The sequence below is a fragment of the Mus caroli genome, chromosome 11, assembly GCF_900094665.2.
Source record: "Mus caroli chromosome 11, CAROLI_EIJ_v1.1, whole genome shotgun sequence".
NCBI classification, from domain to species: domain Eukaryota; kingdom Metazoa; phylum Chordata; class Mammalia; order Rodentia; family Muridae; genus Mus; species Mus caroli.
In genome coordinates, this window is record NC_034580.1 from 38,953,690 (window position 1) to 38,967,487 (window position 13,798).

At 43.1% G+C, this 13,798-nt stretch overlaps 1 protein-coding gene across 1 annotated transcript in view; it reads right to left on the reverse strand.

The window, feature by feature from the left end:
• Ttc1 (tetratricopeptide repeat domain 1) overlaps positions 1–11,975 on the reverse strand; it is a 20,443-nt gene extending 8,468 nt beyond the window's left edge. Inside the window, exons 1-5 of the mRNA XM_021176904.2 lie at positions 11,889–11,975; positions 9,969–10,331; positions 5,608–5,668; positions 3,579–3,691; positions 687–723 (exon numbers count right to left, since the gene is read on the reverse strand). Of these exons, the coding sequence (XP_021032563.1) occupies positions 687–723; positions 3,579–3,691; positions 5,608–5,668; positions 9,969–10,298 (541 nt within the window). The 5' untranslated portion in view covers positions 10,299–10,331; positions 11,889–11,975. The remainder of the gene's footprint in view (positions 1–686; positions 724–3,578; positions 3,692–5,607; positions 5,669–9,968; positions 10,332–11,888) is intronic.
• Positions 11,976–13,798: the final 1,823 nt, after the last annotated feature.

Genomic DNA, 13,798 nt, shown 5'->3' on the forward strand with positions numbered 1-13,798 from the left:
AAAAACCAAAAAAAAAAAAAAAAAAAAAAAATAGAACTACCATACATATAACATAGCTATTCCACTCCTGGGCATACCTAAGAGAGCTCCACATCCTACCATAGAGACAGTTGCACATTAGTGTTTATTGCTTCTCTATTTACAATGCCACAGTTATGGAACCACACTAGATGTCCATCAATAGACAAATGGGTAATAAAAATGTGGAAAACTGTTGTAAAAAATTTTTCAGGAAAATAAATGGAACATAGAAAGTCTAATATTAAGCAACGTGATTCAAATTCAGAAAGACAAAAATCTCTTCGTGTTCCCTCTATATGTAGATCCCTGACTGTGATGTATACATGTTTATATTTAACCAGCTGTGAGTGTGGGTTCAGCAGCTAAGCTCCTCAATGAGTCAAAGGCAGGTAATCAGAAGGGAAGTAAATTCTGTTCCACATCCGAGTTGTGATGCCAAAGTAGCATTTGTTCAAATGCTTTCTCATTTACTACTGTAAAGCAACTGGCTAAAACTCCATGTGAAAGCACGCTTACTCTACGACGACTCCTCCACAGTACAGTCCCTCTGAAAAGGCCGTCTTACAAAGCTGCTTCTTTAAAACCCCAGTATGAGAGCCCAGACCTGAATACACACCCAAGCTGTCTCTCTAACTGAGGCAATGCTCTTTCAACCGAAGTTTTACCTTTGCTGCAGTCAGTGATGGCCGTATCCTTCTTGTCCTGTAAGGAAAGATGACAGATCACATTAACATATATTCCTCCTGTTTCATCTCAAAGATCCAAAGACCCATTACCATGATCTAATCATCAAAGACGAGTATGAAGATGAAGAATATAGAGTTGAGCCAGGCAGTGGTGGCACACATCTTTAATCTCAGCACTTGGGAGGCATGGGCAGGCAAATCTGAGTTCAAGGCCAGCCTGATCTACAGAGTGAGTTCCAGGGCTACAGAGAAACCCAGTCTTAAAACAAAGAAACGGGCTGGAGAGATGGCTCAGTGGTTAAGAGCACTGACTGCTCTTCCAAAAGTCCTGAGTTCAAATCCCAGCAACCACATGGTGGCTCACAACCATCTATAATGAGATCTGATGCCCTCTTCTGGAGTGTCTGAAGACAGCTACAGTGTACTTACATATAATAAATAAATAAATCTTAAAAAAAAAAAAAAAGAACACTTGGTTTAAAAACAAACAAACAAACAAACAAATCTATGCATATTAATGGTATATGCCTGGTCTTATTGTAGCTTGGTATGTCGTGTTTGGTTGATATCCCCAGGAGGCCAGCTCTTTCCTGAGGGGAGGCACAGTGGGTGTAGATCTGGGATGGTGGTGGAATTGGGGGTAGAGGAGGGAGGGGAAACTGCAGTCAGGATGTAATACATAAGAGAATAGTAATAGAAAAGAATGCGGGGTTGGAGAGATGGTTCAGTGGTTAAGGCACTTGCTGTTCTTGCAGAGGTGTAGCTAGCACATGGCGGTTCTGTTTATAATTGTTCCAGGAGGTCATCTTTTTCTGACATCTGGGGGTATTGAGCATGCATATGGCACACATACATACAGCACTCCACATTAAAAAAATGAGTATTAAAAAAAAGAATGTTGTTCAAGGAAATCACATGAAAATAGATGTTAGTTCCTATATAAAATTCAAAGTTCACGTGAGCTTCTCTGAAAGCCTCTTGGTAACAAATGAGATCCTGTTTCAAACAGGATCAAACAAAATAACGAGTTTATTATGTTAGCCCAGCTTTAAAAACATCGCTGAGTCTGGTGGCTGACAACTGTCATCCTAGCACTGATGAGGCTGCAGCAGGCAGACAGCTGTAGCCCGCACCACTGAGGCAGCCTGGGCTAGTCGGTGAGTTCCAGGCCGCACTGGGACTACTGAGACTGTCTCAAAAAGCACACAATAAGAACAAAACAAAACAAAACAAAAAGGAAAAAATTCATAAAGGTAAGACTAAAATAAACCTTTAAAAGGACAACAACAAATCACCATGGCTACTACAGATGCACAGACTCTCAAATTCCCAGGCAGAGCCTGCAGTCCGGCTCTGAGGGATTTCTATAGCCCATTTTGCAATGATAGCTTATATCCTACAGGAAAGTGTAAAAACTCACATAAATACTGATTGCTGACTAATACACATTTTTTTTTTTTTAAATTGAAAGCAAGTAACTGAGGCAGGCATCAGTCTGGTCTACACCAGCAACCTCAGCACCAGGAGGCCGAGGAAAGAGCATTACAGATTCTGCACTGAAAACCACAAAGAACTGATTCAGTTTTCTGAATATAAAATGTTGGTTTATCTACTCTATAAAATTATTTCTTTGCCCACATAAAACATTCCAAAAAATGTATGTAGCTTTAGAAACCAAATCCAACAATAAGTACATTCTAGTTTCATACTCTCCAGGACCCCTTGCTCCTACCCCTCCCCGCCCCAATCAAACAAACTTGGTAGCTCAAAATGATTTTGACAAAGGTACTAGAGAATTTAAGACATTAAAGAGCCAGGGTTTTTTAGTGGTGGTGGTTTTTTTTGTTAAACAAAAACAAGAAAAAAACAACAAAACAAAAACAAAACCAACTTCAACCAACTTCAGCCAATATAATAGCTGACAATAACTCACCCATAGCACTTTGGATATAATTAGCTATAGTTTGACATAGGTTTAAAAAAAAAAATCCCAATATTTTAATGTAGCCACACTACTTATGTTGAGCAGACAGAAAATCAGATAAGCTCACAACAACTCTCACTAGTATCAACATGGTCTAGACACATGTCTGCACATCTGTTTACTCTATTCTTCTTGCTTGGCAATACCAAGTGCTCACTAATACAGATATATAAAAAAACTTTACCTGACACCTATTTCGCCACTTGCCATTTGCCTCAAGCACCAGCCACTTCTCCCAGTGTTCATATTCTTGACAGAAAAACCCAAATCTTAGTAACAAGTAACTTTTTATCTTGGTTTTTATTTTTGGTTTTTTTTTTTTGTGTGTGTGATTTATTTTATGTATAGAATACACTGTAGCTGTTTTCAGCCATACCAGAAGAGGGCATCACATCCCATTATAGATGGCTTTGAGCCACCATGTGGTGGCTGCGAATTGAACTAAGGACTTCTAGAAGAGCAGTCAGTGCTCTTAACCATTGGGCCATAGCTCCAGCCCCCTCAGCTGGAATTTTAACTAATGGCTTTCTGTGCCTCCAGGTCTTTACAATTCCAGAAGTCTAAAAGCAGCAGCTACAGCTATTCTGAGATGTGCACTACTTGGCTTCCTGCTTTACTAACCTGCCCTAGTTAGGGGGAACTTGTCAGGCTGCCTTCATCAAAGTACTCTGCCTGCTAATTTAATGAGCAATGTTAACGTGTGCCTGAGCCAAGTTCTTCTAAGTAGTTTTCTAGCCTCTCAGTACCCTTTTCACCAGGGAAATACACAACCTGAAGCGCTTGCACTAGTTTTGGAGAGAAATGACCCTATGGAGCACCGGAAGATCATGCATGAGCCTAGGAGCACTGGGGATCATGCAATAACGGAAAAGCAAACTAGCTCCTACCTGTTTCATCCTCGCAGCAGCTCTATTTGAAAACAGAACAGATCGATCTTTCTGGAAACAGGCTGGGCACATCTGAAGGGCTTGACTGTAAGAACTCTCAGCTTCCATGTAATCTGAGGATAATACCATAAGATGGAACAGTCATTATGATTTTATTTTGTTGAATCGCAACGCAGTTTCCTACTCACAGGACCAAAGTTTCTAATGAAAAGATGGTCCTAGGCTATTAGGTTTTAAACATCATTCCCCGTTCTGTCTATAAAGACACAGTTGCCTGTTCATCCCAGTGGCATCAGGCACATGACTGGTGAACTGATGAACATCCTGTCAGTCAAGAGCCCTCAATTCTCAGAGCAGTAGCATGTCCTCATTGTTCAGCTTTCATTTGGTTCAGCAATTTAGGAAAGAATTTCCAAAGTGTTTAAGGGACTGGATAGGTGAAAGACTACAAGTGAGGTCTATGATTCAAAGTGAAGAAGACAATTCTAAGGTTTAGGATGTAGCTCATTGACATGTTTGATTAGTATGTGCATAGTGTTAAACTAGTCCCTAGCACTAGGGATGGGAGGGAGGAATCAAACTATTGATTTCAGTATTTAAAAAAAAAGTCAGGGTGGGGCATGGTAGCACACACATTTAATCTTAGCGCATGGGAGGCAAAAGGCAGGCAAGGCCATCCTGGTCTACATATTGAGATCCAAGACAGCCAGACCTACCTGGTGAAACTGTCTCAAAAACAAAACCAACAGCAACGAAAAACAAACAACCCCCCCAAAACAAACAAACAAACAAAACCACACCAGCTAGCTAGGTATGATGGCACATACCTTTAATATTAGCAATAGGGAGGCAGAGACAGGTGGATTGCTGAGTGTTCAAGGCCAGCCTGCCCTACGCAGTGAGTTTCAAGGTTACATAGCCTGAACTTTTCTTGGGGGGGGGGGGGAGAAAAGGAAGGAGGGAGAGGGAAAGAAAAAAGGAAATGATGAGGAAAAATTAATCTAAACCCCAGTAGAAGAAAACACGAGAGGCATGTGCATGTGCCTCTCTTAGGCATGTGCACTCTGAAATGTGACAGGCTGCATAACACTAAGTATTGCTGGAAACCATGAACACACTCTCAAGCAAACACAGGAAACGTAAGGAAAGAGCACTGTGCAGGTTTGAAGGAAGCTTGTTCCTGCAGTGTGCCATGTGTTGGTGGAGGAGATCTGCAAAACCAGAGTCTACTGGCAGGTCCTCGGGTGAGTGCTGCTGCTGCCCTAGAAGGGGGAGCAGGGGTGGTGCCTGCAGGGAGTTTTAGGAAGTGGGAGTGGTTAGGAAGCCTGAGCCTTCTCCCCAGCCTCTCCATCCTTTCCTCTTGAGATGTTAGCCCTTCCTCTTGGACACATTCCCACCATCTGGCATGAGACCCTTACCAAAGCAGCCACTGCTATGTTTTGACTCTTAGCCCACAAAAATGAGCAAAATGAGTCTGTTTTCTTTATAAAATTAGCCTGCCTTGGATATTTTGTCACAACAACTAAAATCTAACCAATAATCACAGACAAGGACACATGAAAGCAAGCAAGCAGGTATGTTAGCAAATATCTATAAGCTCTGCTCTTTGGAGGCTGAGGCAGGAGCATTATAGTCTATCCTGGTCTACATAGTGGGATCTTGTCTCAAAAGCCAGAAAGAAAAAAAAAAAAAAAACCTAAACAAACAATAAAAATGTAGTAAATGACTTCTCTTTCGGGAAGGTAGCATATGGGGACTGGGATGATGCTTTTGTCAACACATTAAGGTTAGGGTTTTCCAAAGCAGTAGCTAAAGAGCTTTCTCCTTAATGCCGAGATTAAAAGCTAAACCACAGAAGAGAAAGAGGATGCTGGTGCAAGAGCCTCATGGTAACTGCTCACTGCGACTGAGGATGGATTAGTCCTGCTGTGGCGAAGCAGGAGCCGTGCCCTTTGCAACTGTTCTCTGCTGTGTGTGGGCCCGGGAGAGGACGGGGTTGGATGAGCAATCCTAGCAGTGCAGAACTCACCTCCTCTCTTAAACTGCTCGTTCCCCTCCTCCTTTAGTTTAGTGCTCTCCTCTCTTCTTTTCTGAAAGAGATCAAATAATTATACAGTTTCTCACAATCTTATAAAGGAAATGGGGGGTAAGGGCCACATTGTAATCCAGCATTCAGGAGCTGAGGCAGAGGACTGCTGAGAAACTGAAGCCAGCCTGGGTTATAACTGAGACCCTGTGTCAAAAATCAAAACTTAAAGCTGGCAGTGGAGGTGTATGCCTTTAGTCACAGCACTCTGGAAGGCAGAGGCAGGTGAATCTCTGTGAGTTTAAGGCCAGCCTGATCTACAGAGCAAGTAAGTCCCAGGACAGTCAGGGCATAGAGGAACCTTGTCTCAAAAAAAAAAAAAAAAAAAAAAAAAAAAATCAAAACTCAAACTTGAGATTTTTCTCCTCTTGGCTTCTAATAACTCAGCAACTTATATAGATGACTTAAAATTTATCAAACACAAACATGGACCAAGTGCTGCCCACAGAGAAAAGATGGAACATGCTAACAATGTGGTTGCTCCAAGGCCCACTGGCAGAACCACCTGGAGGCCTACCTTCCACATCTGGACAGTGTTTTGTCCAATCCCCACAAAAGCAAGTAAACACACAGAACCGCCCAGGGAAGCCCTTCCTCAATTTTGTTAAAATCTAAAACCTTGGACTCAACAAAATCTGTGAAAGGAAAATAACATAAGCATGTATATTTCGTGTACAAGAGAAGCTTAAGACCTAAACAACTGGTACTCTCAGGTTTAAGACCCAAGCCTGGGGGTAGTGGTGCACACCTGTGATACCAATATTCTGGAGGCAGAGCCAGGCATGGTTTTTTTTTTCTTTCCAAAAACAAAACAAAAGCAAAACAAACAAACAAAAACAAAAAAACCAATTCAAAACAAACTAGAAACCAAAATAAAAAACACATTTCTCTTGAGAAGACTTGTTAATATACTACTTGAAAAGGCTGTGTATTATTAGATGCTGGATCAAACAAAGTAGTTGAATTTTGATAAGGATGATAAAAGGTAGGTGTGAACTGATGCCACTCTTTATGGTATCTGCTGTGTGGCAGACAACCATTTGTGTAAGTACAACAATAATTCACTTCACAATACAGCATGCCAGCACTAGCACATTTGCCTAGCATACTCTAGGCTCTGCAATCTAACCGCCAGCACCAAAAGAAAAAGCAAACACACCCTTTCCTATAGGTCACCACAGCTGAGAAGGGCTGGCCAAGAGGATACAGCTAAATGACTGGCAGGGGCATGTGAAGGTCAAAGAACATCATGTGGGACTCAAGTCATCAGGCTTGGCAGTAAGTGCCTTTTCATGCTGAGACATCTCTCCTGGTCTAAAGTTCTGGTTTTTGTTTTAAGAAAGGGTGCTGCCCAGGCTGTCCTCAAGTTTGCAATTTTATTGCCTCAGCCTCTCTTATATTGTGATTACATGCAAGGACAAGCACATCTGACTACAGACATATTCTCATTTACATCTTAAAGTTATTAGATTAAGGCTGAAAATTTTCACTTTTTTGGCTCATTGTTGGATTTTTTTTTCCAGTGTCATAATCGCCATAAAATCAGGTATGATACTCTCCTGTTCCTAATAATCTGAAATAACCAATGAGAACATTTCTTCTATTTTGTTGGTTAATGATAATTTCACAAAAATTCCTTATAATACTAGCAGAAAGTAAAATGCAGCTAATGGAGGGCTGGGGTAACTCAGGGTAGAGCACTGGCTTAGCACGGGTAAGTTCCCGAGTTTACAGGCACATACCCCCCTAAAAGTAAGTCTGCCTACTGACTTTCTGTTTTGTTTTGTATTTTGAGACAAGGTTTCTCTGTGTAGTCCTGGCTGTGCTGGATCTCACTTTGCAGACCAGTCTAGCTTCCAACTTCAATCTGCCAGCCTCTATATCTCCTGAGTGCTGGAACTAATGGACCGGCTTGGCTACTAAACGTTTGGCATAGATGCTATAAACTGAACCCTACACTGACTTTCTAGAGGTATGTTTCTGAAGGGTAAACAATATTTGCTTTCATTTGCTGAGGAGACAGTTCTGATAAGGTAGCTCATGAACTTGACTATCTTTCCGATGAAACATACTGCAGGAAATATAATAGCTCAAGTTAGATAAGGTGAATGCCTATAATCTCAGCCCCTGAAAGGTAGGGGGAGGAGGATTAAAAGTCAAAGGCCACCTTAAGCTACAGTGTCTGAAGCTAGCTACACGAGACCTGTATCTCAAAATCCTCCTGACCCTACGCTATCCGCTGCTCCCCAAAGATAACTTTCATGTTAAAATGGGTTTAATAGTAAGAAAAGCATGTGAGATATGCTAACGATGGCTGTATGCAGGAAGCTGAGGCAAGAGGATGACAGAGTTCAAGTCCTGAGTTACAGTTTAAGAACTCAGCTCAAGAGGAAACAAACAGGGCAGGGTAGCCTATGCCTGTAATCTCAGCTACCTATGCCCATGACAACCTGATTCACGGTCCTATGTCCTATCCAATACTTTTGCTAAGTTCATAGCACATGGTAGTAACAAGGCATGCTCATCTTGTAGTAAGGCCTTATCTCTCAGAGATCCAGCCCTTTTATAAGTACGGAAGAGTGAAGGAACTTCCTTGCTTTGTGTATTGTTGCTGGATCTCCTTTCAGCTTTGTAAAATGATTACCTCACTCCATTTTAGTGACTCTTTATAGAACCCGAATCTGCCACACGTGTTATCTAGCCTATTCCTTTGATACTGTATACCAACCACTTCACTAAATAACCCTTTGGTGGCCTAAACTACAATCTTCACTCGAGCTCTTTGAAGATAAGCTCAAATACCATGGAACCTTGTCTGACTACCGCGCTTGTCAGGTAAGAAAGGAGGGCATAAGGCGGGCAGCTCCAAGACAAGGAAGTTGAGAGTGATGTTTAATTAGTAAATGCTACACCACACTTTAGACTTGGATCCGGAGACCTGAGTTGGAAAATCAGTTTTACCATCTATTAGGTGCATGGTCTTAGTCTTAACCACTCACACATTAACTTAAAAAACATCTTAGCTTAGTAGCTGGTACTAGGTTTCCAACAAATAGCTACTATGCTTCACAATGTGTTCCTTGACACTTAACCGTGCTCTGCAGTTACAATGCCACCAAGGTATTTAGGATTAAAAAGCACAATCCATAAAATGGTGCTAAGTAAGTTTACACGAAGCTTGTTACAGAAATTCAGCAACTCACCTTAGGAGGGATCACTTAAAAAACAAAGCAGAAGGTGGTGATGAAGATGAAGTCAAGCAGCAGAGCACCTGGCCTGCATTTGTAAGGACTTGGATTTGGTTATGCCACAAAAACCCAAGAAGCTATAGGTATGTGTGTACATACGTATTATAAGCACGTTGTAGATCCTTAAGGTAGAAGACAGAATTCTAAACACACAGGAAAAAGCCAGCAATTTCTTTGTTAAACTGAATGCTCAGGTTTTGGTTTTGTGTGCCTGCCTATATCACAGCACTAGGGAAGTGAAGGTAGGAAGACTGGGAGTTAGTTTGGGCTACGTAGTCATACCCTGTCTTAGATAGGGTGTTACTGCTGTGAACAGACACCATGAGCAAGGCCAAGTCTTTTTTTTTTTTTTTAAAGATTTATTTATTTATTATATGTAAGTACACTATAGCTGTCTTCAGATACTCCAGAAGAGGGCATCAGATTTCGTTACAGATGGTTGTGAGCTACCATGTGGTTGCTGGGATTTGAACTTGGGACCTCCAGAAGAGCAATCGGCACTCTTAACCACTGAAGGGCCAAGTCTTATAAAGGACATTTAATCGAGGCTGGCTTATAGGTTCAGAGGTTCAGTCCATTATCATTAAGGTGGGAGTATGGCAGCATCCAGGCAGGCACAGTACAGGTAGAACTGAGAGTTCTACATCTTCATCTGAAGGCTGCTAGTGAAAGACCGGCTCCCAGGTAGTTAAGACAAGGATATTACAGCCCACATACACAAGGCCACACTTCTTCAATAAGGCCACACCTCCCAACAGTGCCACTCCCCGGGCCAAGCATCTGCAAACAATCATATACCCTGACCTAAAACATGTACAAAGTAATGAATTAAAACTTAGATGGGTTTTAAGCTAGGTAGGCATGGTGGCTGAGGCCTGTAACCCTAGCCTAGCATTTGGGAGGCAGAGGCAAGAGGACTGCTACAGGGTCATTCTATATATTGTTTCAGTCCAGTCAAGAGGACACCGAGAGACCATATCCCCCCCCCCCGCCCCCCCAAACACCACCACCACCATCACAAGTGGCTTAGGAGGCACATTATCCACAACCATTTACCTGTTTCTCTTCTTCTGGCATGTTTTTTTCCAGTTCAATTAGGTATTCTTCATCCAGTTCAGAACTAGAATCATCGCTGGCTTTGTTCCCTGCCATGTGCGCCCCTGGCTGTTCCTCCTCAAACGAGGCACTACAGTCATGAAAACATTCCTCTTCTCCATGGTCGTCCTGTGGATGGGCTTCAGCATCCTTCGGCAGCTTACTCTGGGAGTGCTGACCCTTGGGATCAGGAACCATGGGGCTGGCAGACTCTCCTTCTTGAGGATCTGTGACTTTCAGACCATTGAACAGATCTTCTGGGACCTTACAGTCTTCTGACTTTTCCTCCATGCTGAGTTCAGGGAGGGAGGTGCGGCTAAATGTCTGGAAAAAAAGAAAAATAATGTTTTATGTAGTGATAGTTATCTACGTATATATGTAGTCTTCTTTTGTTTTTTTCAAAACGGGGTTTCTCTGTGTAGCCCTAGCTGTCCTGGAACTCACTCTGTAGACCAGGCTGGCCTCTGCCTCTCGAGTGCTGGGATTAAAGGCGTGAGCTACTAGTGCCCGGCTGTATACAGTCTTAAATCCCTTCTGTCTTTCACACCTAAACAAACTTCTACATATAACCCCGCCAAACACAGCTTGACTTTCTTTGACTGGGGAGTCTTTATTTATTTGTTTATAAGTATTATTGGTTTTTTTTGGGTTTTCTAGACAGGGTTTCTCTGTGTACCTCTGGCTGTCCTGGAACTCACTTTGTAGACCAGGCTGGCCTCCAACTCAGAAATCTGCCTGCCTCTGCCTCCCAAGTGCTGGGATTAAAGGCGTACACCACCACTCCTGCAGTCTCATCATTGGGGAGATGTAGTTAGAAAGAGCAGAAGTTCAAGGCCATCCTTGGCTACACAGCAGCAAATGTGAGGCTAGCCTGGGATATGAGACCCTGTATTAGCCCCCTCCCCAGCCCCAAACTAGAGTATAATAAACTCACACTCAATGCCAATTATCATTTAAACTGATAGTCTTGCTGATCAAAAATGGTATCAGACTTATACCAAGACTAACATCCCCACTTCCCACTGGTGCTGGAGACTGAATCTTAGACTTTGTGGTACATGTAAGCCATTTAAACTGAACCACACCCTCGATCCATACCCTAAATTAAAAGACTGATTTTAATGTGACTTTTCCACGTCCTGAAGTTTGCTGGATGGCACAAATTAGACAGAATCCAAAACAGCTGCAGGAAAAAAAAAAAAAAAAAAAGAAAAGAAAAAAAGAAAGAAAGAAGAAAGACATGGTTCTAATCTTTGTTCAGAATAAATGACCAAGTTGTCAACAGGAAACAATGAAGTCCGAATGGGACACTATCGCCACTGGAAGCCGAAGAATAAGTTTCTTATGGAGCCCAAGATGGCATCTGTGCCCAAACCGTGCTTATCATCGTAAGCAAATGCAAGCGGTATAGCTTAGGTAGCTAATTCTGGAAGGGGAGCCTTTGCGCAGATGTTTTCACAGGCATCCTCCAGGGACTCAGAACTCAGCCTTGGAAGAGCCGGTTCTCAACCCTCGCTGCGCAACCCTGCTGCCCAGATCCTGACAATATTGGTCTGCAGTCAGGTCAGAGCATCTCTGTTTTTTTTAAAGTGACTCTGGTGATTTTACGTGCATCCTATTAACCACAGCTGCTCTAGAAGCTGAGTCAGAACCTCTGCGGTGCCTGCCACCCCTCTGGTCGCAGCAAAACCACGCCAATGACCCAGTGTCGCGTCAAAAGTCCGAATTCGTCCTAGCCTGTTCCAGGAAAAGTTAAAAGCGAGGGTCAGGACGCGTAGGCTTCGCTTTGACTCGAGTGTCGCGCCCCTCCCGGCTATGAGTCAAGGTTAGAAAAGCCCCTCCCCGCGCGACCCCGCGCCTGTCCCCGGCCACAGTCCTCACCGAACGCCGCGAGACCCACGACGGGCTTCACAACCTCCCGGCTCCTCTTTCCACTGCTCCTGCCTCCGAGTCCTTCTACTTCCCCCTGAGTCAGGTGCACTTCCGGCCGCGCTGGCCAATGGCACCATTGCTGGCAAAGCATTCTGGGAAATGTAGTGGCCAACTCGAAGAGAGTGAGCGGAAGTAGCTGTGTGACGTCACTGTACGGCTCAGTACTATGAGCCGCAGCTGGCATCTTGAGTTACGACAAATCCTGCCATTTAGCACAAAGTAATTTTTCAAATGCGACTACTTGTGGCTTTAAAAACGTCTTTAGTCTGGCGTCCCTCATGTTAGGAATGTGCATAAGAACCCGAAAACATACTTCGTCCCAAAATAAACATTTCTTTCCAGTAGTTTCCAAAGTGCCTTTCAAGAGATCTGTTAGGAGAGTAACAGTTTTCAAAATAGTAAATATTACACACTTTTTCCACTCATTTTCTCATGACTGTACAGCGCTTTCCAGAGGTTTTCTTCTGATATAGTGCAACAGAAGGAATACAAAAAGAGGTGGATTATTTTAGCTATTAGGCAAGTCCTTCTATTTGTGAGCTAGACCTCCAGGCCTTCACCTGTCCAGTATTAAATCAGAGATTTGCAAAAAATTGAAACAATGCCACTCTTCTTGTGACAGGATAGCAAAGATGGAGAAAATTAAAAAGACATAGGAAAGGAAAGTAGCCTTTCATCAAGTCTGGTTAAGTTTCTCCTAGGCTCAGGCATGAATTCCCACAAGGGGCTAGGAAACATGACTTAGCAATTGAGAGCAATGACTGCACTTTCAGAGGACCAGGGTTCAATCCCCAGTACTCACATGGCAGCTTACAACAACTTTAACTCCAGTTCCAGGGTATTTAAGACCCTCTTCTGAACTTCATGGCCACCAGGCACACACATGGTAAACAGGCATACATGTAAACAAACACTCATGCACACCAGAAAAGTTAATTAGATAATAGTAAAGTTAAAAAAAAATTCCATAGAGTTATACAAAATTTCATAGACAGAAATACGGTTCCTTTGATTTATTTGTATTTATATATTAGTTACCGACACATTTCCCCCCACCCCCACCCCCACCCGGGCGGGCCTGCTGTAATCCCAGCTACTTCTTCGAAGGTGAGGTTGGAAGGTTGAAAGTTTCAGATGAGTCTGCCCGGGCTATTGAGAGAGTTCACAACTAACCTGGGCATCTTAGTAAGACCATTCATGCACAAAACAAAAAGTTTAAAAAAACCAAAAAAAAAAAAAAAAAAACCAAACTTGCCTATCACGTCTAAGGTCCTTTGTTTAATCTCTACCAATGAAAAGAGAGGGTGTGGGGAAGGGGGAGTAGGAGGGAGGGGAAAAGAGGACAAGGAAGTGGATCTCTCTCTCTCTCTCTCTCTCTCTCTCTCTCTCTCTCTCTCTGTCTTTCACACACACACACACACACGCACACGCACACGCACACGCGTGCGCACTGATCACACTGTGAGATTGTGAAGTTAGAAACCTGTTCCTGGTTATGGTGTGTCTCAACGCTAGGACACACCTTTCATGCAAGAGCTTTCTATTTACTGTAAACAGGATTAAATGAAGTCAACCATAGGCCAAGAGGTGGAACAAGCAACCAGTTGACAGGAAGTGAACATAGGAAGAAGAACCATAGAGCACGAGAGGAAGTCAGGAGGGCAGATAGAGAGAGGCAGGGAGGAGAAAGGAGGGGCATTCAGTTGGAAGGGTTTTAAGACTGTGTGGAGGAAGCGGGGCATGGTGGCGCACCCCTTTAATCCCAGCACTTGGGAGGCAGAGGCAGAGGCAGAGGCAGAGGCAGAGGCAGAGGCAGAGGCAGAGGCAGAGGCAGAGGCAGAGGCAGAGGCAGAGGCAGA